General features: G+C 40.8%; 2 protein-coding genes across 6 annotated transcripts in view; one reads left to right on the forward strand and one right to left on the reverse strand.

Moving 5' to 3' along the window:
- Nucleotides 1-6,860, forward strand: part of NT5DC3 (5'-nucleotidase domain containing 3) — a 46,731-nt gene extending 39,871 nt beyond the window's left edge. For 2 of the 3 annotated variants that reach the window (XM_048500424.1, XM_048500427.1), the window contains exons 13-14: nucleotides 2,304-2,368; nucleotides 3,620-4,374. In XM_048500424.1, the coding sequence (XP_048356381.1) occupies nucleotides 2,304-2,368; nucleotides 3,620-3,881 (327 nt within the window). In that variant the 3' untranslated portion in view covers nucleotides 3,882-4,374. Of the gene's footprint in view, nucleotides 1-2,303; nucleotides 2,369-3,619; nucleotides 4,375-5,212 lie in introns of those variants that run through there. The other variant, XM_048500426.1, reaches the window with a different exon arrangement.
- STAB2 (stabilin 2) overlaps nucleotides 6,757-27,741 on the reverse strand; it is a 90,861-nt gene continuing 69,876 nt past the window's right edge. The window contains exons 35-50 of one of the 3 annotated variants that reach the window (XM_048500421.1): nucleotides 26,811-26,867; nucleotides 25,480-25,600; nucleotides 23,829-23,978; nucleotides 22,800-22,904; nucleotides 22,287-22,394; nucleotides 20,040-20,233; nucleotides 18,738-18,879; nucleotides 17,416-17,549; nucleotides 16,024-16,189; nucleotides 15,546-15,652; nucleotides 14,544-14,663; nucleotides 12,467-12,625; nucleotides 10,751-10,861; nucleotides 8,580-8,702; nucleotides 7,881-7,997; nucleotides 6,757-7,432 (exon numbers count right to left, since the gene is read on the reverse strand). In XM_048500421.1, the coding sequence (XP_048356378.1) occupies nucleotides 7,382-7,432; nucleotides 7,881-7,997; nucleotides 8,580-8,702; nucleotides 10,751-10,861; nucleotides 12,467-12,625; nucleotides 14,544-14,663; nucleotides 15,546-15,652; nucleotides 16,024-16,189; nucleotides 17,416-17,549; nucleotides 18,738-18,879; nucleotides 20,040-20,233; nucleotides 22,287-22,394; nucleotides 22,800-22,904; nucleotides 23,829-23,978; nucleotides 25,480-25,600; nucleotides 26,811-26,867 (1,965 nt within the window). In that variant the 3' untranslated portion in view covers nucleotides 6,757-7,381. Of the gene's footprint in view, nucleotides 7,433-7,880; nucleotides 7,998-8,579; nucleotides 8,703-10,750; nucleotides 10,862-12,466; nucleotides 12,626-14,543; nucleotides 14,664-15,545; nucleotides 15,653-16,023; nucleotides 16,190-17,415; nucleotides 17,550-18,737; nucleotides 18,880-20,039; nucleotides 20,234-22,286; nucleotides 22,395-22,799; nucleotides 22,905-23,828; nucleotides 23,979-25,479; nucleotides 25,601-26,810; nucleotides 26,868-27,741 lie in introns of those variants that run through there. The other 2 variants (XM_048500422.1, XM_048500423.1) reach the window with 2 other exon arrangements.

Raw genomic sequence — 27,741 nt, forward strand, 5'->3', positions numbered from 1 at the left:
CTTCCATTTTCTAAAAGACATTTTCTTTTTTTTTTTCTGATAATTTTCCTCGCTAACCTCTCTTGTTAACCATGGTGGCTTTCTTTTTTTGACTGCCTTTTTCTAACCTGTGGAACTTAATACTATTCCAGCTTGAGCTTTTTTATTACTGTGTTTTTTTAAATAACCTCCAAGCATCCTGGACAGTTTTGACTCTCTTTGATTTTCCCTTTCAGCTTCCTGCGCAAGACTATCCCCCTCATCTTTTGGAGAAATTTCCCTTTCTGAAGGTGAATGCAACTACATTAGTAGTTGCCACTTGTTCTCGCGATGCTTGAGATACTGGAATCTGACAGCATATTGTGGGTCGCCTGTTCCCTCAATCGGGCTCAACCAACTAGCTGGACTTCCTGCACCAAGGTCCTGGGTCCCACATAGAATTAGATCTAGGATCACCTCTCCCCTGGTTGGTCTCCCACAACCATCTGCTCTAAGCCACAGTCATTTAGCATATCCAGGAGATGCTCTCTCCTTACTATGGCCTGAACATGCATTTTTGCAGTTTATATGGGGATAAAGTTAAAAGTCACCCATTACCACTACATTTTTGTTTTTGTTGGCCTCTCTAATTTCTTTTTCCATCTCAGAATCCTCTTTGTGCACTTTTGAGGGTAACTGGGGGGACGATAATATAGTTCCTAATATTAAACTGTCCTTCACACCTGGGGTATTGATATCCACAGTGATTCTGTAGGGGAACCCAGCTCCCCTTGCCATTGTCTATTCTTTTATGTGTGATACTATGCTCTCTCTTTGATGTAAAGTGGCAACTCCACCCCCAATGTGCCCTTGTCCTATCCTTTCCTATAGAGCCTGTAGCCTGGTATAACAGCATCCCACTGGTTCTCCTCATTCCACCATGTCTCTGTAATGCTCCACTATATCAAAAGTCCTCCTTCAAAAACTCTGTACTCTAAGCTCCCCCACTTTTAGGTCGAATGCTTTCTTACTTCTTCATTAAAGCATACAGAGACACCTGTATAATCTGTCTCTGTCCTTAACCTGGGATTTTATGTGCTTTACCCTCTGAAGTGCTTTTGTAGACATCTATCCCTTGTCACATGCACATTAAGCTATGTTCCTCGCTTTGCATATGTGTAGGTTGATTTAGAAAAACCTCCCTCTCTGTCTGCATCCCCATAGATACTGTATTCCGAACCGAAGTCACCTCAGCTCCTGTCGGCTTTCCCCCAAGGATCAGTTTAAAAGCTGTTCTGCCACCTTTTTAATGTTGAGCGCCAGCAGCCTGGTTCCTCTTTGGTTAAGATGAAGCCCGTCCCCGGCTTTAGTACACAGGCCTCCCCCCATCCTTTGTCCCAAAAGGTTCCCCAGTTCCTGACAAATCTGAAACCCTCTGCCTTACACCACCTTCTCATCCACGCATTGAGACCCTGTATCTCCGCTTGCCTAGCTCGCCCTGCGCGTGGAACGGGTAGCATTTGAACTGGCTTGAACTGGCTAGCTTTGTGTATGGATTCCATGTGATTAAAAACAGACAATATACAAGGCATCAGAACTAACAACCATACACTAAAAACTCTTAATTAAAACCATGGGACAAGCTTTCAATTTGAACCTCTTCATAAAATAGCCTTGTGCGGAAATTTTTTAAAAAGTTTGAAATTAACTTATAAGATTGTAGGAGTGGAATTAAAAGAAAATATTTTAAACATATGATGATCCCCTGTGCTGATAAGTGAGATTTCTGATAGTGCCTCACATTTATATATCTAGTGATAAGTATGCAGAGTGTACCAACATGGGACCTATTTGGACATCAGGGCAGTCTGGGTTCTCTGCTCATGTACTGCTCCTCCTTGTGTGTGAGGCTTTCTTGAATGCTTCCTGTTTTGAGAAGTCTTTGATCAGACTAATTTGCTGTAGCATCCAATACCACGTGCTTTGGGGAAATCTGAGTCTGTTTTGACCCTGCAAATCGGGATTCTAAACTACTGTTCCAACCTAGTTTAGAATCCTAGTTTGTTGACAGGGAACAAATTCCCGTTCGCCTATTTACCTTTCAACATCATGGCAGATTGGAATTTGAAAACTTTGTGGTTTGGGGGGGCTTTCAGTTAGCAGGCTTTTGTGTGGGACTAAACAGGTGTGTGGGCAAGCGCAGCGTGTTTGTGCTCATCATGAATCAAGTTGTGCTGTGATGACCAAATTTGGCCACAGTCACTTTAAGAGATACTTTAAAAAAAAAGGATTAATCTGTTAGGAGTATTTTTTTTGTTCAAGACATGACCTCATTATCATTTCAGGTTCACAGGGATCCTGACTCTCAACTGATCTTGGAAGACTGGAAAAAGGAAAGGAAGGAAATGAGGTAGTGATCAAAATTAGGCATTTCTTTTTTTTTCTCATAAAGCACACCGTGATTGTCGGAGCTTTGTAAGTGTGGACTGGCATTCTGATTTGCCCTGCTTTCCCATTGCCTCTAATAGTAACATTGGTTCGATCCTGTGGTAGCTCTATGATTGCTGCAGCTGCCAATGTAGAACAGTAGCAGTGGGACTCCCCGATGCAGGTTTCCCCACCTAGTCTTTTTCTTTTTCAAATATTTTTTGACCAGCAATTGACATAGCAATCTCATTACATCACCAAGCCAGTGTATTTTTTTTAAAGCTGCTCCTGGTGAAAACCCCAGTGGTGTGGCCACAGCATGGGACTGGGGCAGGGGAAATGGCACTGATGGATGAATGCAGGGGACTTAATTTGCTCAGGAAGTACACCTGCTAAAGTCTAATTCTTTGTACCTACCATTCTGACTTAGTCCTGGATTTAAGTGTGAAGCTGGCAAGGTAAAAAACTTTCGCATGTGTCTTTGCACAGACCCAGTGTCATCCCAGAAATCTGTGACCAGAATGGTAGATGTTACATCAGGCTGCTAAGCCTTCATGTATCTGCTTTGCAAGGGAAGCAGTCTAGTTTAAATTAGATGTTTGGACTATGCATTATTACATCCATAAATACTTTAGCCTTGCCAGAATCACGTTTAAATCAGGCCTAAAATTCCAATTCCCAAAGGCTGGAGTGTGCTGAAAGGAAGAAATGGCCAAATTAATAGAGGCCACAAGGGGCTTACCGGGGGCCAAATGCTCACAAACTGAAGACTGTGAAAAGGGCATGTGTTCCACATATCCAGATGACTCGACACTGTGATCTCTTTCATTCTTTTTATTGTAGGGGCTGAGCTGCACACAGTTCCCAGTTGTGTGTAGCTAGTCCACAATGGTTTGTCACAATGGAAAACCTGGCATGTGTTATTTGTCTGTAATTTATATTATTCTTGCTGCATCCTAAAGGGGGATGACTTGTCTGTCTACTAGTTCTCAAGATGAAACTAGTGCATTTGCAATCCTCCAGGTTATTTTGGGATGCCCTCTCAGTTGGCTTTGGCTGCTGATCAGCTCTTCAGTATATAAACAAACTGGTTTGAAACAAGTGAAGTGGATATTATAAGATTAATTGGAGGAAAAATCAACAAGCTTTCAAAACTGTTTAATGTACTGACAATTCTAAAAGGAAGCCTTTTCTTGTTTTTTTTTTTCTCTCTCTCTCCCTGAATTCTCTTCAGAGAATTGACCAGGAACTTCTTCAACTCTCAGTTTGGAAGCTTGTTTAGGACTGACCAGAACCCGACCTACTTCTTAAGACGTTTGTCTCGCTTTGCTGATATTTACATGGCATCTTTGAGTTGTCTCTTGAACTATGATCCCAATTACACATTTTATCCAAGGAGGACTCCTTTGCAGCATGAACTTCCAGCATGGTCAGACCAGCTATGCACTGGTACATTCAGAATACCATTTTTGCAAGACATGGTGCAGCTCAAATAGGACACAAGTTTCTTCTGTCATTTTGTTAGGTTAGATATTTTCAACCAGCCTCCTTAGTGGCGCAGTAAGTTATATTTATTAGAAAACAAGTATGTTAAAAAAATCAGTCTGTCCTATAATAGCTGCAACGACTCTTTATTGTATATGCTTTATGGAACACATGGCTTCTGTTTGTTTGGGACTTATTCTTTCTGAGGCATTGGGATAGGACTTTTGAATGCACTGAGAGGAAATGAATCCCTTTGTTGCTTCTCTGAGTCTTTGCTGGATTTGCACATAAGTCTGTGTTTAATATTGCTTCAGATTTTTTGTCTTACAGTACAGGCACTGCTGTGGGTTGGGGCACATCTTGAAACCATTAAGAACTAGCTATACTTGTGTGAGGAGCTGCGTGGCGTAGTGGTTAAGTGCTTGCACTGCCACTCACATGGTCAGATATCCTCCTGTGGGTCAGATATCCTGGCAGCTGGCTCATGGTCAACTCAGCCATCCATCCATTCCTTGGTTGGTAAATGAGTACCTAGCACATAGCTAGGGGGTAAAGAATAGTCAGGGAAAGCAATGGCAAACTACCCCACAAAAAAGCTTGCCTATGAAATCACTGCTTGCAGTGGTACCCCAGGGTCGGACACGACTGAAGGGGAAACTTTACCTTTACCTTTATACTTGTGTGTGACAGCCAGTGTGAGGCAGTGGTTAAAAGCTTCTGTCTCTAAGTTTGATTCCTGATTCCTCCACATGAAGCCTGCTAGGTGACCTTGGGCCAGTTACAGTTCTCTCAGAACTCTCTCAGTCCACACTGAACTTCTGAACTTCTCTTGTCTTGAAAAACCTATGAAGTCAACTATGACTTGTTGGCACATATACACATATATTTGTGCGCTATAGTGCTTTTATGACATTATGTCCAACAATTACACAAGAAACAGTGTGGTGGAATTAGTGTATGATTAGGTGTGAGGAGATCAAAGTTCAGATTCCCACTGGGTGATAGAATGGAGTGACATTGGGCCAGTCACTTTCTCTCTTAGCCCAGTTGACCTCATGAGGTTATTGCAAGGATCAAATGAAAGACGGGCAAAAGCATGTACACTATTCTGAACTGCTTTATACTTAATCAGATCCTTGGTCCATCAAGGCAATTACTGTCTACTTAGATTGGCAGCAGATTTCCAGGGTATCAGGCAGAGGTCTTTTGCATCCCAAACTGTATATTTCCAGTGAACTAGCAATATTTTTCCTCATTCTTCCAATTGTTTTGTAACAATTTCATATGCATTGTTTTCTAAAACCCACCAAAAATACAGCAAGAATTCTCATTCTCTTTTTAGGCAGAAATTTGATTCCCAAAATGGTGGTCAGGTAAACGTGTTTCTCAAAGGTTGTAAGTACTTTATGTCTATGAAAAAATTGAGGTTGCTTTTCTTATTATGTTGAATTAACTCTTTGTTACATAATTCAAGAACAAGCTGCTGGCATGACTTTGTGTTCAAGATTTTAATTCCTTGAAACAGACTTCTAAGTAGTTCTGATCTGACTTTTCTTATCTTAACAAGCAGTATTTTAAGAGGGAGGGGAGCACTTATCTCCTAGTATGAAACCTCCCTTTTGTGCTGTTCATAGCCATTGTCTCTAACACCATTTTGTGTGTTTATTTCATTGTTCCGTTAATGAGCTCATGGTGCTTGCATTTTTGATTTGATGCTGTGACATCACAGCAATGTAACCAATCCAATTGGCCTTTATACACCCATAGCTAGGGGCTAATGAAGCTCATTTACATTGAGAGCAACTTCTTCTTACAGTTAACAGTGACCTTAGTAGTCAACTAGGAATCATTTTGGCAACTGAGCACTTTTGTGGTGGTCTCCCCAAAGGGTGCCTTGGACACTAAATCCTTGTTCCCCTCTCTTCAGTTCAGCCATACTTCTAAGGATACTGACTTGCTGGCCATGTGGCCTAATGGTGATTGTGTATGCAAGCTGCTTGAGCTTGTCTGTCAGTGCTGCTGGATGCATTGAACAAGGTACTTAGAAATATGCAGTGCATGACATCCATAGGGTGTTTTAATGCAATGAACATTAAGGAGTAATTGGCTGAGGTCTATCAAAATAGATATTTCTGGTATTTTGTTAACCTTTTAAAAAACCCAGCATTGTAAATCTTGGGGTGGGGGGGCAGACTCAGGACTGGATGTTTGAAATACATTCGAAGTCCTTCGTATAACATTCTTGATTTATTTTTATTTTAGTTCATTGATAACTTGTCTGTCTTCCCAGGGGAGACCCAGATGACATACATTATTCTCCTCCATTTTTATCCTATTAGTACTTTTTCGCCAGTTGATTTAATACCTTCTAAAATACAGGGTTTGCTAGAAATGTGGGGTTAGATATATTGTTCAGTGGTGTTAAGTGTGTGGGTGTGTGTGTCTGCTTAGCTCACCAGTGATTTTTGAACTGCCTTGGAGAAAGGTTCTCCTGTCGCAAAATTAAAAAAATATAACTTTGTCTAAGTGTATCATCTGGTGCTGATCGCTTTTAATTTTTAGTACATTGTACAGTAAAAATGGATTTGCATGAGAATTCTTTTTTGTATGGGGAAATATCCTTGCACAAACAGCAGCAAAAACAAACATTAATTTATTAGTGTTGCTGCTATGATGTAATCTTTGAATATTAATTAAGTTTTAAAGCTCTTAATTTCTGTTATTTCTCTGATATTGTGTTATGGAAATTTCTGTTATTTCTCTCGTCTGTATATTTTTGAACACCAAAAATGAAGCAAACAAGCAACTTGACAAACTGAAGGTTAAAAATCTGAATGTATGGGAAGGTTTTGTTAAGCAAATAAAAACCACACATACTTTTTTGTATTGTTAAGCAAAAAAAAGCACATACTTTTTTATATGAAAATTTTCATGTCATGGAATTTACACCATAATAAAATGTATCGACTACTCTTTTGACTTAAGTGGTATCAGAGTCATAATACATGATGTTCATTACAGCAGGAGAAGCACTTGATAAACAGAGAAAGTGAAATTGGGCTCATAATATATACAGCTTGGCATTCCATAGGAATTTAATGTGTGGCTTTTGGCTTTCAAAACTCCATCATATACAAAGAAAAAAAAACCAGGGTTTAGTAATGTTTCTAGTATGTGCAGGTGGGAGGATATCGGCAAAACTAAATAAATCTGGGTCACACTGTAGGTTTTTATTTTAGGTAAAAAGATAATTAAAATATGATTGTAATTACTTCTCCACCATAGAACTCTATATTCAGAACCCCTTATCCAAAAGGTAAGAACGAATAGCAATCCTGAAGAACAGTTTGAACTTGGGGAAAGCAGTCACGGTATAATAAAAGCAGCAAAATATGTTTTTAGGGAAACAAAGCCTTTCTCCATAGTTTTGAAAGGCTCCTCATTTTGGAGCGAAAGTTCCTCTTTAGTGCTTTGTAGTTCACATTCAAACACATTCATTCTGATGAAGTCATCACAACTTTGCAGGGGGGTCATCGGTCACCAGCTCCTGTACATCAGAATCCTGGGGGTGGAAGGAAGCAAGATACAGTTAATGCAGTCTGTTCATGTTACTCAGATACGAAATGTGAAGCACAATCTGAATTGCTGGAATGCCCTAAAGACTTAACAAATGCACTAAACAGATCAGAATTATCATGGCCTTGACTATCATGGCCTTGACTAATCCTACCCTCTTTGGGATGAAGATGACAGATTTGTGAATTCATCTGCCATTTCCTGGGTGTCTTGGGGACAGAACTTTGTCCAGGAAATGATGGATTAATTCATAAATCTCCTATCATCTGTATCCTGAACAGAGTAGTTAAAAAGAAACAATAGTAAATTGTGTTTATCGCTCGTTATTGCCTGAACTGCTTACATAAGTTTTTTTTTTAGTTTTATTGTAAAACTTTTCCATTGACAAATTATAAAAGTAATCTCCAAAATGAAAACGGGTAAAAAAAACTTACTGAAAATTGATCATAAGGAAGAACTGGAGGTGAAACTGTTGAACCTTCATAGTTAATGTTTGTGATGTTTGAAGTTCTGGCTCTGTCCAGCGTAGTTACGTCAATATCATTGTTTTGCTGTTTTAAAAACCAACATTTAATTATACTTCATTGATGCGTTGCAAGGTATGCAGATGAAGGAATGCATGAGACACAAAAGAATACAAGCTGTAATATTTAGTAAATTCCAATTAGGGCTTCAAAATTGCAATTTTAATTCTATACCATAATGGCGGGCAAGGCATGGCTAACAAATTTATTAAATACTGTGAGAGTATTATTGTTTCAGAAAGTCATGTTGGGTAAAATTTTCAGAGGACCTGGTCCTCATCTACTAAAGTCCCACCCAAGTTTAAATCAAATTGGGCTAAGCAGTTTGTTTGTACAAATCCCTGCATCTCAAAAACAAATTGTAGCAAGGAGGCTACAGGACACATTTCAGGTTCTTTGGATATTTCACGTGAAAGGGGGAGATCCTTAGACTTTGTATGAGCAATGGTTGAGTATTTATAGCAATAACACCCCCGCCCCCGGCAACACATACCTACCCATTTCTGAACACCTTCAGTAGCAGCAACTTAGGAACATATATAGGGACCCTTGCAAATGGGCACTGTACTTCCTGCTTTCACACTCATTTTCACATCATCGGTTTCATACCTTGAAACGCTGGAAGTGAATATCGCCTCGCTTAAATCTGAAGTATGCATATCCGATAAGGCCAATGATTCCAATGAGGAGCAGAACTACAAAGAATATTCCTGTTCCAAGATGTAAGAATGCCTGAGTAGAGGCAGTGAAAGCAAATGAGTATGCTAGGAAGTCGATAAACTTTTTGTGACAAATTCTTGAAAGGTATCTAGTCTATGGTAGCAAAAACAAGAATCATGTGGTATTTTAACACTCATTGTACAAGACTTCCTGGGCCTACTAGTCAATGCATTAATAATAATAATAATAATAATAATAATAATAATAATAATAATAATAATAATAATAATGATGATGAAGTGCCATCAAGTTGCAACTGACTTACACATCTGCAGTTCAGTTATTGATCTCCATTGTCAGTATAGTTTGTCCCTTAGATCTGGATTATTATGAGATACGTACACCACTGTTTGAGGACAATGTGGATTGACTTATATGCCTTATATAACTCTATACATTGAACAGGACTTCTACATTTCTATTTGAGTGCTTATAGTAGATCACCTTGAGAATCATCCACACAGTTGTTTCATGGTGTTACAGCTATATATTATTACTACTAACACATTTATATACCTCTTGTTTGGTACAGAAATACTTCTCAAGTGGCTCACAGTAACTGTGGAAACAAAAATTTGCCATAAACATAACCATGACATGATTAACACAGTTAACCACCATCAAGTTCCAAACCATCTGGAATCAAGCTTCTAATAAGCCTCAAGTAAACAGTCTGTAGTCCAGGAGTGGGGAGGGGTGCAACTGAGGGCAGGCTGTAATTTCACAGGAGAGTATTTGCTTAGCATGAAGCAAAGTTCAATCCCTGGCAGCTTCAGGTAAAAAGATCTTTAGTAGTGGGTGAGAATGTCTTCTGCACAAAACCTCTAGAGTATCATAGCTGGTCAGAGTAAATACTGGGCTAGATGTACTAGTGATTTGAATTGATGTAAGGCAGCTTCAGTATCCATACAAGATTTTTGGCTTTTATGTTCTGTACTTTATGAACTGTACTGTTCATTCACTGTATGCTGGGCGAACCCTTTACCATTATGAATCTCAGGGTCTCGTGCAACTATCCTATCCTCTGCAGATAAAAAAACAAAGGACCTGGAAGGTTTATTTAAATTAATGTGTGAGAGTGTGGTATCAAAGACAACTTTTGATTACAGGACAGAGAAATACCACATTCAGATAAATGTAGCCCAGCCCAATTTGCTTGTTACTTTCCCCCAGACAAGAGGCTACACCTACTAGCAGGAATTTAATGTAGCTATGAAAGAGGTCTGGAAGTAGCGGTCCATTGTACTCCTGTGCTGAAAACTGAAATGGCACCCCTAACATGATATTATAATTGACTCTAGATGTAATAGCCCTGACCTGGATAGACCCAGTTAGCATGCTCTTGCCAGGTCTCAGAAGCTAAGCAGGGTAGACCTTGGCAAGTATTTTGCATGGGAGACCTCCAAGGAATACTGACATGCAGGCAATGGCAAACCACCTCTCAGTGGCCCTTTCTGCACGGGCGGTTTATGGCGCCCTGGGGACGGCAAAAACGCCATCCCCAGGGAGCCATTCGCACAGGGGGCAAAGCTGCTGCGCAGCCGCGCCGCCCGACCGGCACGAAGCCGGCGTTTCCAAACCTCACTCGGTAAGTGAGGTTTACAGGAAACGCCGGCTTCCAGGCGCCTTCCCCCACCACCGGGCAACTCACCAGTCCTGTGGCCCTCCGGCGTGTCGCCGAGGCCTGGGGACACGCCCCCTTTGCCCTGCGACCGAGGAGCAGTCGCGCAGGGCAGGGGGGCGTGTCCCCTGGCCTCGGCGAAGTGCCGGAGGGCCGCAGGACTGGTGAGTCGCTCTGACGACGGCGCAGCTCTGCGCCGTCGTCTCGGCTGATTCTGGGACCGTCCATGTGAACGGTCCCAGAAGGGTCGGGTCGGCGTGGAGAAACGGCCAGTGTCTCTTGCCTTGTGATTTGACAGCAAAGAGAGGAAGGAAAAGGATAAAACAGTGGGATCACTTCCACATTGGAACAGGAAGGAGAATTAGTTATTTGCAATTTTTAGTTAATGAAGAAGTGACTAAAATAGAATAATTTATGTGCAAAGAAAAGAAAGACTTACAGGGGGCAGAGGAGGAGCCTTCAGAGGTGCTGCAATGACATGGATGATCCCATTGGAAGCGACAATGTCCCATCCAAGGATAGCTCTGCCATCCACATACTTCATTGCCCTCTAAAAAAAAAAAAGCAAAAGAGCCATAACAATGAATACTCAGGTAACCTATTCTAAATGCTTGCCTAAACCTGACGAAACAGCAATTGCCAGGGGAGATAAGCTCCAAGATGGTGCTGTGGTAGGAGTGCTTCTTATTCCTTCTGTCTTTCTTAGGCTGTTTCTGCATGGCCACAATCGGGGAGTGCGTTGGTGTACATGATGCCGATGCACCCCCCCGGGACCGTTCGCATGAACGGTTCTGGTAGGGGCGGGGAAGACGGCGCAGCCTGCGCAGAGGCTGTGCCATCGCCCAAACACCTTCCCTTCCCTCCGACCTTCCAGCGCATCGCCCAGGCCAGGGGACACGCCCCCCCTGACGACAGCTTTGGAGTCACAGGGCGGGGGGGCATGTCCCCTGGCCTGGGCAATGCACCGGAAGGTCGGAGGGAAGGTAAGGCGTTCGGGAAAGGGGGGGAATGGCGCCTTCCAGCTGCTGCCATTCACATGGCAGTGGTCGGAAGCCGCTGTTTCTGAAAAACCTCGCCCAGGGAGTGAGGTTCAGAAACAGCGGATTCGCGCTGCTTGGGGGTTGCGAGGCTGCTGCTGCTGTGATGCAGCGGCGGCGGCCGTGCAAACCCCTCCCCAGCGACGCTGTTTTTAGGGTCCCTGGGTCGCTGTATTCCACCCTTGCAGAAACAGCCTTAGTTAAACTAAACTATTTTTATCTGTTTCTGTTACTGAAGACACTGTTTTAAATCTCTTTTGAAAGGATAAAGCAGCAGCAACATAAATTATCTTTAAAGGTGCCACCCAGCAATTCCACATAGGAAAAATCTACCATTTGCATTATTAGTCAAATTGCTGCTGGAGTACAAGTATCCAAAAATTACCCTTGCAGCTGCAAAATTCCTTTCTAAGTCCAGCATTGGCATGTGCTTTCTATATATGGCTGGATTGTTCTATTTTATAAATGATGGGTGCAATTTTTAAACTGTCAATTTTGCTTTTTTATGGTTTTTTTTTTGTAAATCGAGTCTTTTAACTGCAAATAAAAAATCACATTAAAAATCACATTGCAATTGCCAGGGGATGGTAGTTGTGTGTCTCCAATTTCGAGTGGGGTTATGGCAGGGCAGGTGGGAGAACAGAGAAGGTATATCTGGCACAATTCGTTTATCTTATATCACTTTTATTATCTGTCTTGGCTACCTTGCACCAAAATCTTTAAGACTGTAGCTTGGTGTAGGTACTGACAATTCTCTAGGAAAGGACTTTTTGTCAGAGGAGTATATTGGTTCAAGCATTTCCTGGGACAGGTACACATTGTGGAAGTGCAGTAGTGACCCCTTCTCTTCCTCATGCAGATAGCAACTAGTACAACAAAGGCTTCTGCATGTAAATTCCCAACTACACAAAGGTTTGGTCTACAGAATCTCTGGTCCCCTTTTGTTGATCTGGATATTCCATAGCCATGTGGAACACCAGTCCAAACTAGTTGTAACTAGTTGTAACTAGTTGTAACTTGGAAAATGAAAGGGAGGATGTGTGTCCTTCCTCCTCAGTTTGCAATGAGCCCATCCTGGGAAACATACAAGCCAGGGATTTATGGAAACTTACACTTACCTTTTTGGCAACTGAGGCCTGATTTTCTTGGTTTTCACCATGTATAATTAAAAGCTTTTTCCCTATTCTGGTTTGAAGGGTAGTTCCATTGGTCAGGTCTTCATAGAACAACATGCTAACGTTGGACAAATGGTACTCAATGTCTCTTCCAGAAAGTGTCTGAATGGAGCCAGCAACATAAAGCAATATTAGTGAATGCTCAGTGGATTATTTCAGTTCTTGCATACTTGTATTTATTTTTAAAAGAGAAAAAGTAAAACAGGAGGATATATAATAAGGAAAAAAAGGAAAAGGACAGGGAGCCAATGAATATGTAATTCTGAAAAAGCTGAACAATTGATATCAAAAATATAAATTAGGTCCCATGTAGCAAGCTGAAGCTGAAAGTGGGGCTCTAGTCTGAAAATGACTGTACTTGAGCGTGATGGAATTTGGAGGAGCCAAGTTTTATTTTTTTTTTAAATAGTCATACCACCTCAGAAATTAAGGGCTGTTGACAGAATCTTCCGGATGTGGTATGCTGTTTGCATGTCAGTACCAGTCCTCTCCCGTTGTCAAGGGATATGATGGCCATTAGCACAGATGAGAACATAAGAACAAGCCAGCTGGATCAGACCAAAGTCCATCTAGTCCAGCTCTCTGCTACTCGCAGTGGCCCACCAGGTGCCTTTGGGAGCTCACATGTAGGATGTGAACGCAATGGCCTTCTGCGGCTGTTGCTCCCGATCACCTGGTCTGTTAAGGCATTTGCAATCTCAGATCAAGGAGGATCAAGATTGGTAGCCATAAATCGACTTCTCCTCCATAAATCTGTCCAAGCCCCTTTTAAAGCTATCCAGGTTAGTGGCCATCACCACCTCCTGTGGCAGCATATTCCAAACACCAATCACACGTTGCGTGAAGAAGTGTTTCCTTTTATTAGTCCTAATTCTTCCCCCCAGCATTTTCAATGGATGCCCCCTGGTTCTAGTATTGTCAGAAAGAGAGAAAAATTTCTCTCTGTCAACATTTTCTACCCCATGCATAATTTTGTAGACTTCAATCATATCCCCCCTCAGCCGCCTCCTCTCCAAACTAAAGAGTCCCAAACACTGCAGCCTCTCCTCATAGGGAAGGTGCTCCAGTCCCTCAATCATCCTTGTTGCCCTTCTCTGCACTTTTTCTATCTCCTCAATATCCTTTTTGAGATGCGGCGACCAGAACTGGACACAGTACTCCAAGTGCGGTCGCACCACTGCTTTATATAAGGGCATGACAATCTTTGCAGTTTTATTATCAATTCCTTTTCTAATGATCCCCAGCATAGAGTTTGCCTTTTTCACAGCTGCCATGCATTGAGTTGACATTGCCATGAAAGATGGCTTTCGAAAGGCATAAGACATTTTAATGAAATTTAGGTTGATCAATGGCTGCTAGCCGACATTACTACACGGGATGTCCATATGCAGAGGAAGTAAACCTCTGACTACCAGTGCTAGAATGCAACATGTGAGGAAGACACCGGCATATATCCCATATTTGTTGGCCCTCCAGGGCCACTGATTAAATATTATGTGATACAGGATGCTGACCAGATGGCCCACCAATCTGATCCCAAAGGGTTTTTATGATCCCCAACAGTATAATAATTCCTCTGATTTATAAGTCCTCACAAAAGGTTAATCTTTTTGTGGGATTTTTAAGCTGTCCCTGTTAGAGACTAGTACGCTGCTTATTGAATTTTAAGAGTTTTTAATTGTTGTTTTAATTACTGATTATGGAATTTGTAGTTGTAAACCGCCTAGAGCCCTTTGGGGATGAGGCGGTCTATGAAATCAAAACAAACAACAACAACAACAATCTGTACCCCTTTGTTTGAAATGCTGAAGAATACAGCACTACTTGGGTTCAAATTGAATTGATGGCAAGAGTTAGGAATGAGGAGTAAGTAAAAGGTTAAAACCATTTTATAAAGCTTCAAAGTGAACTACATCTTCCATGGACTATCTATGTCATGTCTTGGATGCCCTACATGAGGCTAAATTCAGGGTCATGTTTATGATATAATTTAAGCTCCCACACTCAATTGGCACTTTACCTCATTTTTCTTCAGCCCATCATTGTCTGGCACAAACAATGTAGCCTTAATTGACAAATTTGTGAGGTATTTCAAGAATTCTTGACCTTTTCTTGAGGTATTTGAATAAGTATGGACCTTCTGTGAAGAAACAGAATACTCTGGGGTGAACTATTTTTACTGTGATAAAAGTTTCACAAGCATATACAATTGACTGTATGAAATTAAGATGCCATCAGTTCACAAAAGTAGAAAGGTGTAAGAAATATGGGTGTTTCATAACCAAAAGCTGATTTTAACACTGAGGACAATGCCTCACCATTATTCATGATAAATATTATAAATATTCAATTTTGCTCTTCTATGATGGATGTTGGTGGGTCACAAGATTGAAAAACTCATATATTTGTTATATTCAGCACTTCTAGTATCTGCTATGGAATAAGCAAGGTGAAAAAATGTATTTAAGAGTATAAAATTGACAGAGTACAATGCAAAAAGATCTTAATCCAAGGTTTTCTTCTCAACAAAATGAGATGTGAGATTTTTTAAAAAAAAGGTGAAGTGATTGTTATTTTTGGGTAACTGAAAAGTGCAACACTAGGTAGTTTGGTTATTACAGCTCACTGGCTCTGTCAGTCAGAAGGTGTGGGGCGGGGCAGGACTTGGCCCATGTTATGAAGTCTGTAACGGTCTGAAATGGGAGAGAACAAAAATAATTACTCCAAAATTTTATAATGCTATGTGGGGTTCCAGTTCAGTTGGCAGGCACACAGGGAGGGGGAAAGGAAATTTAACTCCACCTCCAATACAGTTTTGCTAAGTATCCCTGCCCATTCTACTGATCATTTTTCTTTCTTTTGAGAATATCTAATAGTATGGGGGTAGAGTGTGAGTCAGTGGTAAAACGTGCCAGATCCAAAATGTCCTAGCTGGGCCAGCACACTTAGCCCCACTACCCTCTCTGTACATATATGTACAGAACAACTATTTCAAGTGAAAGCATCAGTTTCTATAACTTACCGAGGCAAAGTTTGCAAATGTTGGAATAGACACAAGGACTTGAAGCAGGTTTCCAGTACATGTAAATCCATCACCCACATAGCCAATTTTGCAAGTGCAATTAACATCTATAAAATCCAAACATTCGGATTTTAAACAACAAGCGGAAGCGGGGCATCAGTTTTCTAGAGTGCAATCTACAACTGCTTTTGAGGATAACTGTTCTGCAAAAACTGTAATCCAAAAAGAATTATGTATTTAAAATGTATACTAGTGTTTACTCTGGAAGGGCATCAATCATTCTGTAGTGTTTTATGAGGAATTCAGATGACTTTGCCAGCTTACTGCATTCCAGTGTTTTCCCCTGTTGACCTCCCACCTTGTCCCATACTGATTTGGGGTGATTTTCTTTTAGCTTAAAACTGCAGCATTAGCCTGTTCAGTCTGGCAATGAGGAGCACTGCTGAGGTTTGTCAAGGTTACTCAAAAGCACCTGTACCTTTGACTCTGTAGCAGAAGGCATCCCATCTTTCACTCTGGTTGACTTTGATTCCATAGTCAACAATCCCAACCAGTCCTCCACCGCAATTAGGGGCAGAAAAGGCCGTTGGATAGCCTACTCTCCTATTCTGTAACCAGCCAGCTGCACATAAGTGGTACTTTGCCTGTAATAAGAATGGAAATGAAGCAATTGTGAAACCAAGGGAAAGAGGTGGCAATGTTAGCCTAATGCTATGAGTGACATTACAAAATGTATAAGGAGGGAAACTCATTTCTTATACAAGGCCCACTTAAGTCTAGCTCTGACGTCTTGAAGATATGGCCTGGTTGGTGACTTGGCATTTCTCTGCCAATGAATGTAGGCTTGGGTTGGCTTAAAACAGTTTTGAGTTGGAACAAATCCACAGCTGATTCCTTCAGCCAGTACTGGGACCTTGCTGCACTGCTCTGCTGGCCATTGCTTCCAGCTCCTGATGTGGCATTCCATAGTTGCACAAGGGAATTTGCTATTTGGGACAGAGTCCTCTGTGCTCATTTTCTCTAGCATCTTATGCCTTTCTAGAATCCTATCCCCTTCTTTTGGTCTTTTGGCAGAATATGCAAAACATGTTACAGAGATGCCAAAAGGGAGTAGGAGAGCTGCACAGCTCAGCATCATGCGCCAAATAAAGGATTGTATGGGCTGTCCCCCACACAGGGCGGAAATCACCCATTACTTATATCACCACAGCCACACTGGATCAATAGGAGGAGGAAGTCTGGCTGTTTCTCCATGTCCTGCTCTGGAATCTGCATGTCTGAGGAGTTCATTCACATACCATTCCATCTAGGCAGACCAGGGGATATCTCTGATTCAGTGTGATTCTGCACTGGGGAAAATATAGTGACCTTTACAACTTTGACTTATGTCTGTTTTTCATGAGAGCCCAAAATATCTGGGGAAGTGCTGGTGAACAGCTCCTCTTGTACTTTCATGTCAGTTTGCAGCATCAACCAGTGACGTACACACTTCATTTGAGTGCATTACCTGTTTTTTCTCCTATTCAGACTGAAAAAAAAATGCATTTCTGAGAGAACAGAATAATGCATTTATGCTCTTAAGATATTATTGAGCTTCTTCTTCCTTCCAGGTTAAAAAAGAGGACGAGAAGGAGAAGGAGAAGGAGAAAACTGCCTAAGGCAGCGTCCCATTACTCTCCAAAGTAGCACACGTGGTGGCACACATGGTTCTCTGCTCCTCCATTTTATCATAGCAACAACTCTGTGAAATGTTAGGTACACAAAGGCTCTCTAGCCAAAGTAGAACACTTGTGACTGCTACACCACACTTGCTCACTTGCTATCTTAACCGCAGTGTCTTGTGTGCATGTTCAAATTAATGCTGTGTTACCTTCTGGGCATATAAGAGCTGAGTGTATGTAGCTAGTGTTGCTCCTTCATCTGCACAGGTTTTATTTGCTTCGTCGTAAGTCAGTTTATACTGTCCCAATGGAGAACGTATGTGAAATACCCCAACTCTTGCATCTGCCAGAAAGAATAGGCAAAAAACATTAGGCCGTCCACATTTGGCAAAAAACGATCATTTTAAAGAAACAGTGCCATGGCCAGACAAGGAAACTAGATTCTATTGTACTACTTTCTTTTTTCATTTTTTTGTAGAGCACTCTGGAAATATTTATCTGTTATTTGACATGTTAGAAATTCTGCACGTCTTTGTGGATTGTGATTCTTTTGACCATGTAATTCGACAACAGCCAACAGGCTTGGAGGTGACTCGTGAAACAAGTTTTTTTACTGGCTCGTTATAGCCTTACGAAATGATATTTTTGAGCTATAAGGAACAGAAGATTTCAACTTTAAGATCCCACATCTCCCTTTTGGATTTTGCATGTAATGGCTATACTTGGATGGGTAGTGCTGTGTCTGAACAGCTGTGCTTCACATCTGTGAGGCTCTTCCTGCTATGGATCTTACAGATGTGAAGCAGATGAACTCAACAGCATTCCTGCTAGATGGTATCAACTCTGTTTTACACATGATCACTCAATGCCCCTGTATCATTCTCTAGTGAAGTGGCAGAAGCATTTGCGAATTTTTATCATGCCCTTCCCCCAAGGAGCTTAGGATGGTATACATTGTTCTCTTCTTCTTCCTTTTATCCTCACAACAAATGTGTAAGGTAAGTTAGGATAAGACAGAATGACTGCCCCAAGGTCAGCCAGTGAACACCTTGGCAGAGTGGCAGTTTGAACTTGGGTCTCTTAGAACATACTCCAACACTAATTAGTATATCATGCTCACTGTCAAAGAATTCTGTAAATAACTAATTGAAGGCAACTCTTATAATATGAAGCTGATATAGCTGATGTCTTATTGCTTTCACGCTGATGGGCATTTCTGTCAATGAAATCCTACTGTAATAACATCCTATGGAATTACCAAAAACACTTTGAGAGGGGGGATCCAATTAACATTCTCAAGTATAAGAATCATTTGTTTTGTTTTGTTTTGGCATTCTATAAAGCATCCCTTATAGAAATAAATAAGAAGAAATGTAGAATACACACACAAAAAAACACACATAAGACTGTAGTTTCTAGAGTTTCTAGAGACACAGCTGTAGTTCTAACACACAGGTCTCTTTAAAAAGGCTTAACTTTAGCTGCTCTTTCCTATCCACTGAATCTGTATTAATACTTCTGGAGTACTGACCCTCAAAATGAAGATCTACACAATCAGCATCAGCATGGCATTGTCCATGATCTTGCAAACATCGGTTCCCTCGTTGCTGTTTCACTTCACAGTCGATTCCATCCCCAATGTAGTTATCTTTGCATTCACATTTGCGCTTACCCTGGGAGGAAAATTTTCAGTCCAACTAAATATCCAAAATCAACAAAGATGCAAATATCCAGTTGCCATTTGAAATCTTCCTTGTCACTCCTAACTCCTAAGGTACGGGGTAGTCCTTAAAATGCAATTACAGTGGGTGTATCCCAAGTACTCTCTTCATTATAAAGTATATTCTGTTGTGAGTCTAGGTTGTGAGGGTGGGGGCATGCATTGAAATTCTGGAAAGATGGATTTCTATATTGTCCAAGCTGCCAGCAGGAACTGTCTGCCTGAAACTGCTGAAAGAAAGAAATCAACAGAAATGGACCTCTCATGTCAGAGAAAGCAATGGTGGTGCTGTTAACAAATACAGAAAATGCAGGAAGGGGCAAGAAGTCTGTGTGTGGACCATGAGAGATAAGGCTGAAGAAGAGATGGAGGAAGAGATACTGTATGAACTATGTAAATGCTTCAACATAGTTACTGTCAGTGACATTTTGTCAGTCCAAGAGGAAATGGGAATGTTTGTGGATGTTATTTTACATGGTCCAATTCTTCAAAAATGTTGCTTATTCCTTTAAAATATCTAAACTGTGTCTTGTATTCTCAGGTGTTTGTCTAAACAACAGTGCAAGGATCTTTTGGTGGTGGTTCCATGAGCTGGCTTTTTTGTGTTGCTGAAGGATCTTTTTTCCTTATTAAGGGCCAAGCAGAATTGAAGCAAGGGTTAATGTGAAATAATATTCCCCTCATAATTCCATACGAAGGAGCTTCAGCAGATGGAACTGAATCTAAGTGTTCAGGGCAATCTGCCACACAATTCAGCCCAGCAGGATCACACCATAATACTATGAAAAGTTGCTCCAATCTAAGCCCAATGAAATCTGTAAAACTGCACTATTGAAGTCTCATCTGCATAGTTATTAGTGGGCACTGCATCATCAGTACCTTCAGTTTCTACAGTATGTGTACACACAGCTATGTAAAGGGCCTTCCTGTCCACACAACAGAAAGACCATGCTGATCAGTATAAGTAGGAAGAGGTGTGTGCAATGCTTTTATTCTTTTCTAGAACACTTCCTGGACTCTCACTTTTGTATCAGAATGCTCAAATGTCAGTGCAGGCCGATACTATCTGGGCGAGGCCCCTAAAGTGAAGGAACCACAACCAGCAATACTTACAGGCCCCGTTTTTGTACAGATAGCATGTTCATGGCAACCACCATTGAGCCCATCTGTGCAAGGGTTAACAGCGGTGCAGATGTGGCCATCTCCTTTGTATCCTTTCTGACATGTGCAATTGACATTCACACCAGATTGAGTGCATCTTGCATTCTTGTGACAGCCACCATTGGATACCTTACAAAAGTTTATAGCTATAAAAGGAAAAATAAAGCAAAAACAGATATAGATGATTTTGCCCTGCCATGCTCTTCACAAGGAAGCCTGACAACTCTTTGCATAGAAATGTACCAATGAGCCAATAAAGACCATGATCTAGGGCAGGGGTAGGGGAACCTGTGACTTGATCAGCATTTGCAAAAGTCAAACTGCAATTTTTCCCACATTGCAAAGTATTTTGAAAATTAAGGGAGTTTTAGGATCAATTATTACTCAGCAGAGTTAGAGGTACTGCAGCTTTTGTGTGTAAGTGTGCAGAGAGAAAGGAGGTGTGCTGTGTGTACAAATTCTCAGAGAATTACCACAGCCTTGCGGAATCTGACAAAACAGCCTACCTCTTCCAACCATGTGATTTGGCATCTTGATGGGAGATCTTCTGGAAACCTTTTTATATGGCATGTCAAGTTCCATGATAGGTGAAAAGTGGGATGCAAATGTAATAATAATAAAGTAGACTGGGACGTTCAGAAGCAACCCTTCATTTGCCATTGTTGAAAAAGACATTAATAGGTCAATTAATTTGTGTTATCCTTACCTCCATTAAAGTGAGATTTTATTACCCCACAGAGAATAAGAAAATGTAATCTTTTAATTTTGGATCACTGAAGCAAAATGTGACACCCCACTGCAACAACAACCAACAACCCATTTTGGGTAGTTTGGGATGTTACTGCCAGGAAGAAATTATGCCTGCAACCCTGAAAACCTCCAGCACCCAGATTTTGCTGGTGATGGAAAGTGCCATCAAGTTGCCACCGATTTGTGGCAACCCTGCAGGGTTTTTAAGGTAAAAGATTTACAGAGGTGGTCTGCCATCAGCTGCCTCTGCATAGCAACCCTGAATTTCCTGAGTGGCTCCCATCTGAGAGTACTTAGCAGGGCCGACCCTCCGTAGCTTCTGAGATCTGACAGGATTGGGCTAGCCTGAGCTATTCCCAGTCACCTAGAAAGATGAAAATACTGCATCTGTGCACTTGGGATCGTATCTTTGATTGGATTGACTGCTTAAAAGAGCGGGCAGTATAGTAAAGCTTTGATGATCACAAGGTGAAGCTCAAGGCTAGACTGGAAAATTTAGGACTAAAACTCACAGCTGGAGTTGGCTGGATGTGATGGGTGGATTATCACATAACTGTCTAAAGGATTGGTAATGTAAGAGCCCATGAATCTCCAAACACCACATCAGCCCCAAAGCTGAGATATGTGAGAGAAACCGAAGGCTGTAGAACTGATGATGCGCCTATTGATTCCGTGAACAAACAAAATGAAAAGCAAACACCCTCCTGCCCCTTTAAGCTGATGCTTGGAAACCACAGTTCATTACTACTGGAAGATTTCCTGATTTAATGTTCCTCTGAGGCAAAGCGGGCTCCTTGACTGTTTTAACTGACACACTAGAACAAGTTACAGAGAAAGATAGTTTTCAGAATTATCAGGCAATCTTCAAATAATAAACTGCTGCATTCATGTACCATCCTATGTCTTTGCCTGTCTTTTCCCCCCCTGGGATTGCCCCTCCCTATTTCTGCCTTGAAGATTCACCAGAGAACTGGTCACAACTGTCAGATTTGACAGATCGGGGTTAGAGGCTGCTTTGGACTGAAGACTGTTCTAAACACTGTCACCAGAGCTGCAAGTTTGGCTGGTAGTGTGCCTCATACAGGTAAAAAGCTGTGGGTCCATCTTCAACTTCCTTTGCATTCCTAGGAAAGGAAGTTCATTAAGAGGAACTTTATGTTTTAATTTATGCATCAGCATTGCAAAGTTGTATGTATTACATTTTCATCTAACCACACTCAATGTGGGCAATGCAAATATTTTCTTTTAAGTGCAAAATGTGGGTTTCTATTGTACATTTCAGTTTTAACCTCACTGATACTATATTACAGTTTGATTTTGTGACATTCACAGATTGTTTTATATAGGGTCTTTTTATATCAGAACAATTTATGAGGGTAAAAGTCAAAATAGCCCTCTTCTTAAGCTTCCTTCCCAGTGATTTTTTTCCAGTGTCTGTAGAGAATGTACCTGAGCAAGTGATTCCATCCCCAGTATAATATAGTTTACATTGGCAGATGTTTTGGGCCTGGCACACAGCATTAACGGAACAGCTGGGTGAACACTCTGGCACTGCATCTATGAAAAAAATAACACAACTGTGTGTGCATTTGGAAACAACACTGAGACAGATATATATTAAACATAGAGCATAAAAAGGTCAAGCTAGCAGGAAGAGCATTCCGTAAAGCTAGGGTCACCAAAGAGTGAGAGGATCTAAGCACTGGCCAATCATACAACTTGGAAAGTGGGCGGGGCTTAACCAGACAGCCACTCTGGAAAGGTCTGAGGTGACAGCACACCTAACTCCTAATGGGCCCATGACAGGAGTGATGGTCCTTCAATGCATTTTCCTAAGGCCAATTAGTCATAAGCGTTCATGGCAAGGTGAAAACTGCTCTCTAAGTTTTTTAAGTTATTGCTTAAGCTTTTTAAGTTATTGCTATAACTCTTTAAGTTATTGCTATAGCTAAATTGACTGACCTAATTTGGTTTCGCATAACTTCCCTGTCCATCCAGTTTCACAGACACATAGTCCTGATCCAGAAATCCCCTCATCGCATTGTCCATGCTCTGTGCATTGGCAGACTGCAAACAGAATGTGGTTGGATTATTAGGAGGACAACCATTGAAACATTTATATCCTGTTTCACAGCAATACTCTTGAGGCAGAAAAGCTAAAATAAATATAATAAAAAAACAAGCAGATCTACCTAAGAAGACCTACTTAATGGCCAGCTCACGAAAGTTGTTGAATGCACCATTTTAAATAAACACTTCCATGAACTTATCACCAATTATAGACGCTCAATACTTGCAACAGAGAGTTAATAAAAACTACACCGTGGGAAATCACTGTGTAGGAGAAGCTAGGGGAAGAAACACAATCATCCAGCTTCATTCAGAACAGGTTGACTCCTTTTTCAAATTAATTAAAAAAAATTATAAACAGAAATGAACATATGCAGAAAAAGAATCCAAGATCAAATTATAGTTACAGTTAGTTAAGAGACTAAACCACCTTATACATATTATAACAATCAAAGAACAGTTACCAACAATAACTATATTTGATATACATTTTAATAATTCAAGAACTATGCCAGTGCCAAAACTGATGTTTGCATATAGTTAATTCCTACCTGATTCCCATCCACTGAAATATCTCTTGATCCTATCTAGTTTGTTCAATAAATTTTACTTTTGTTTACTGAACCTTCCTCAGTTCTCATAGGTACCTTGAAAAGGAGAATTTGCCATAGGGAAAAAGGCTCCCTTCACTTTTCTGGAGTTCCTAAGGCCGTGCAGACAAGGATAAAATACCTCATACACTATCATCAAAACAGCTCAGTCATAGAAAAGGCAGGAGAACCTGCCCAGCATACTTAGGAGGCTGTCTGAGCCTGCCACAAATTGTTAGGAGGGTGAAGGCTTGGTGACACATGTTATCTCTCATATTCTAGTTAATTCGTTAAATTAGCACTTATCAGGATGACAATTACAGAAACCTACATCTGCAATCTGAGCCATATCTTCCGGGCATACAAAGCTCACATGAAGTCCCATTGAAGCCACCGTAACAGGTACACAGTCCTGTACCAGAATATCCCTCATCACATGACCCACGGCTGCTACATGGAGCTTCTGACCCTCCTGGGCAGGCTGAAAAACAGTAAGCAACAGAAATTCAAACACTTCAAACATTGACTTCAAGATGGAGATTTTATTTAGTGTAACGAACAATCAAGCTAGGACCCTAAGACCACTAGAAAAGACTTAAACATGTGTGAATAATCTTCCCTGGAGTAAGATCCTGTTGAGAACCCCTAGCCCAAGGGATTCTTGTTAGGTGGGTCCGCAAAACACAGAATTGCAAAATCTAGGGGTATGAGTCCTCACATCTCAGCTTTGGTAGCTGCCACCCCTTCACTATCCAAACAGCCACAAGTCAAGGGGCAAGCTTTCAACTTTACTGGGTTTAAAGTCAAGAAAGTCATCCCACAAGATAGACCACTTGCAGAGGCAAATTTCATAGAACAGTTAACCTGCTAGGTGTAGCCACAAGAGCCTAGGTACTTGAATTAGATTGAAGCCACCTGACAAGCAGCACACATTATAGTTAAAGTGATTTATTGAAATGCAAGGATATTTCTAAAAGAAAATAGGCAATAAGGATTAATGTATTGTCACAGACTTTCACTGACAGAATCAACTGGCTGTTGTGAGTTTTCCAGACTGTGTGACCATGGTCTGTTTTTGCTCCTAACATTTCAATTGTATCTATGATTGGCATCTTCAGAGGTATGTCATAGCATCGTGCCATGAAGAAAGAAACATCTTGCTGTAACATGCCTCTGAAGATGTCAGCCATATATGTGGGAAAAAATGTTAAGAGCAAAAACTACCAGACCAGTCACATACCCTGGAAAATCAATAGCAGCCAATGATGATTAAAATAACAAAGGCTAAATCTAAAGAACTAAACACACAATCAATAGCATTGGTTCAACTTACCAGATATTACCATTCAGCTGAAAACCTCCAGCAGTTGCTCTACTCTTTCTGAGAGTCAGCGTGTCAGACAGTGTGTCTGAGCAGCACAAAATCATAAGATCCAAATGTGGATCAAGGACCCATGAGAAGGCACCAAGAGTGCACAAAAAACTAGGTTGAAAATCCTAAACTTAATGGTCAGGTGATCTAAGTTGGCTGGGGCCTATTCACCAGTCAGATCCATGACTGCTGAAATGTGATTCTGAGACAGCAAAATTTAGCACTCAGTGGATTGGATTCAGTGCAGCACTTCCATGGAAGGAAGGATTTTCCTTCTATGGAATGCACATTTCTTTCTCCACTCCTCCTCTCGTTGTAGCTCAATGGCCTCTATAGAGCAGCATGTTGGGTTGCATTTCAGGCTAAGATGGGGGAGGGGGCGAGAAAATCATGACTTCATGGCCTTCTGCCTATAGAAATACTAAACAGGTTCTAACATCATGTTTTCAGGCTCCGTTGAACAGTTTACTATGTTCTTTTGCTCCAAGAATTTTTATCTTTGGAAATACTGTAGGTCTTCTTCTTTATGGGGGTGTGAGGGGTGGGCTTGCAATTCATGCAATGCTACACAAACCTTCCCAGAAACAAGTTTAATTTTGGAAAGTCTCACCTTGACAGTCATTCCCAAAATAGCCCTTGCAGCATTGTGGCACCCTGATAGACACAGAGCAGTTCCTCTGACAGCCTTCGTGGAGTTTTCCATAGCTTTTATAAGTACATGGGTACGGCTGCTGTCATTTGTGATTTTAATTGTACATTAAAAGGAAGGAAAAAAGACACATGAAAAGGAGCACATGAAGTTAATGTTTTTAAAGGCATCATAGTTGCATGTGCACAAATGCGCTGCGGTGTGTGTGCCTATGTGTGCCTATGCCCATGAAAAGGGAAAATCAAAATTCTCTGGATAATCAAACTGCTATTTGCAGAATTCTTAAAGATAACCAGAGCTGTTGCAAATTAAAACCTAAGAAAAGTTTTGCAAAAAAAAAAGTCTTAAGTGACATCACATTTACAAAATGCTGGGATATGTCATGAAAGAGACAGGTAAGACCTCTCACTATGGTTCCGCTTCTGTTACAGAAGACATAGCAAGCTGGAATCCCAAAGCTAAACCAGGATATATAAGGCTATTGTGGGGTGGAGGAACACAATGCAGAAGCCAGAAGCAGGGAGAGGGTAATCCGATTCCATGTGTACTAGGAGGAACCTGTTTTCTGTTGGGTTGATGCAAAGTAATTTGTTCAAATAATTTTGATTTCTTACAGCTACCTTGAATGTACTCATGGAGAGACTGTGGAAAGTGCTGTCTAGTCACAGCTGACTTCTAGCAATCCCATAGGGCAGTGGTGGCAAACCTATGGCACTCCAGATGTTCATGGACTACAATTCCCATCAGTCCCTGCCAGCATGGCCAATTGGGATGATGGGAATTGTAGTCCATGAACATCTGGAGTGCCATAGGTTCGCCACCATGGCCATAAGGTTTCAAAGCTCAGAGGTGGTTTCCCAGTTCCTGCTTCTGTGTAGCAACCCTGGAATTTCTTGGTGGTCTCCCATCTAAATACTAACCAGGGCGAACCCTAATTAACTTCTGCGATTTGATGGGATTGGGCTTTCCTGGGCCATGTAAGTCAGGGTGTTAGTGGAGAGGAAGGATATAAAATAACCCCTCCCCCCAACAAGACTTTTTTGAACATGAATAGTGTGGGGTAATAACAATGAAGCAAAAGCTTGACTCCAAAGGTGATTCAAGAAGCATCTAGTCCAAGACCTGTTTTCCCATCAAGGACCACTTGAGGAATTCACTGCATGGACATATATTTTACTTTGATATTTCTTATCTATATGTGCTAATTTGTTTACAGCTCTCTCTCTTTCTGAAATGTGTTAGTATAGTTTACTGCTTAAAATTATAGTCATAGGAGTACAACTATTAATTACCTTTAATTTAGTTCCATCAGGACATGTTAGAGTTCTGAAACAACTACCACACTCACCCTGGAAAATTGGAAAAATGTATTTTTAATCAGAATCTAAATAAATCTCTCTAATTAGGCTTTTAATAATTCACAATTACTAAATAGTTTAATAAAATTTATAAAAAAATAGGATCTAGGCGCAGGACCACCTTCTTCCATATGAATCTGTCCACTCACTGAGATGGCAGTTCTCTGTGATGGCACTGCAGTTTTATTTGTTTTAGTTTTTCAATATTCTGAGTTATGGCACTGAACAGTTTCTCTATCAAGGATCTAATTGTGTTGTTTGTGTTATTTGTTTTACAACTGTTGAATGGAAACTGGGGAGGATTAATTTGTTTAGCCACACTGAGCAAATGATATTTGGAAAAATGAGATACAAAGTCTATTGAATACAACTGAAAATTCCATAACACATCTGTGGCCCTTTTCGCTCATACTGATGAACTACCAGTGAAAGGATACACTCTGAGGCCTCAACAATTGTATCATTTTCAAAAAAACATATTGTGTCTTGTGCTTGTCTATGACCATAATTAAAGTTGAAAGTTAAGAGGCCTCAACTATCAAGATTAATACACTAAATAAATATGAGGTTCTCATGTTTTACAAGGCAGCTCATGCAATGTCTGGTTTGCTTCATTTTTTTCCTCAGCCATTTTCTATTCCAGAAAAATCTTTGCTGATTTTTTTCTTTTCTTAGTTTTGCTTGTAAATATTGTCTTTATTATTATCCAATTCCCCAGTAGATAGGTCTTGTTCTTACTTAATCTTTTGGCAAATCCAAAATACAGAGCATTGGTGAATGTGTATCCAATAATCTTAGCATTAATGTCCACAGTTTTACAGCTCACCATACAACAGAACTGTTCTCGCTACGTCAATATTATACA

This window comes from Sphaerodactylus townsendi, linkage group LG06 (genome assembly GCF_021028975.2).
Source record: "Sphaerodactylus townsendi isolate TG3544 linkage group LG06, MPM_Stown_v2.3, whole genome shotgun sequence".
Taxonomy (NCBI): domain Eukaryota; kingdom Metazoa; phylum Chordata; class Lepidosauria; order Squamata; family Sphaerodactylidae; genus Sphaerodactylus; species Sphaerodactylus townsendi.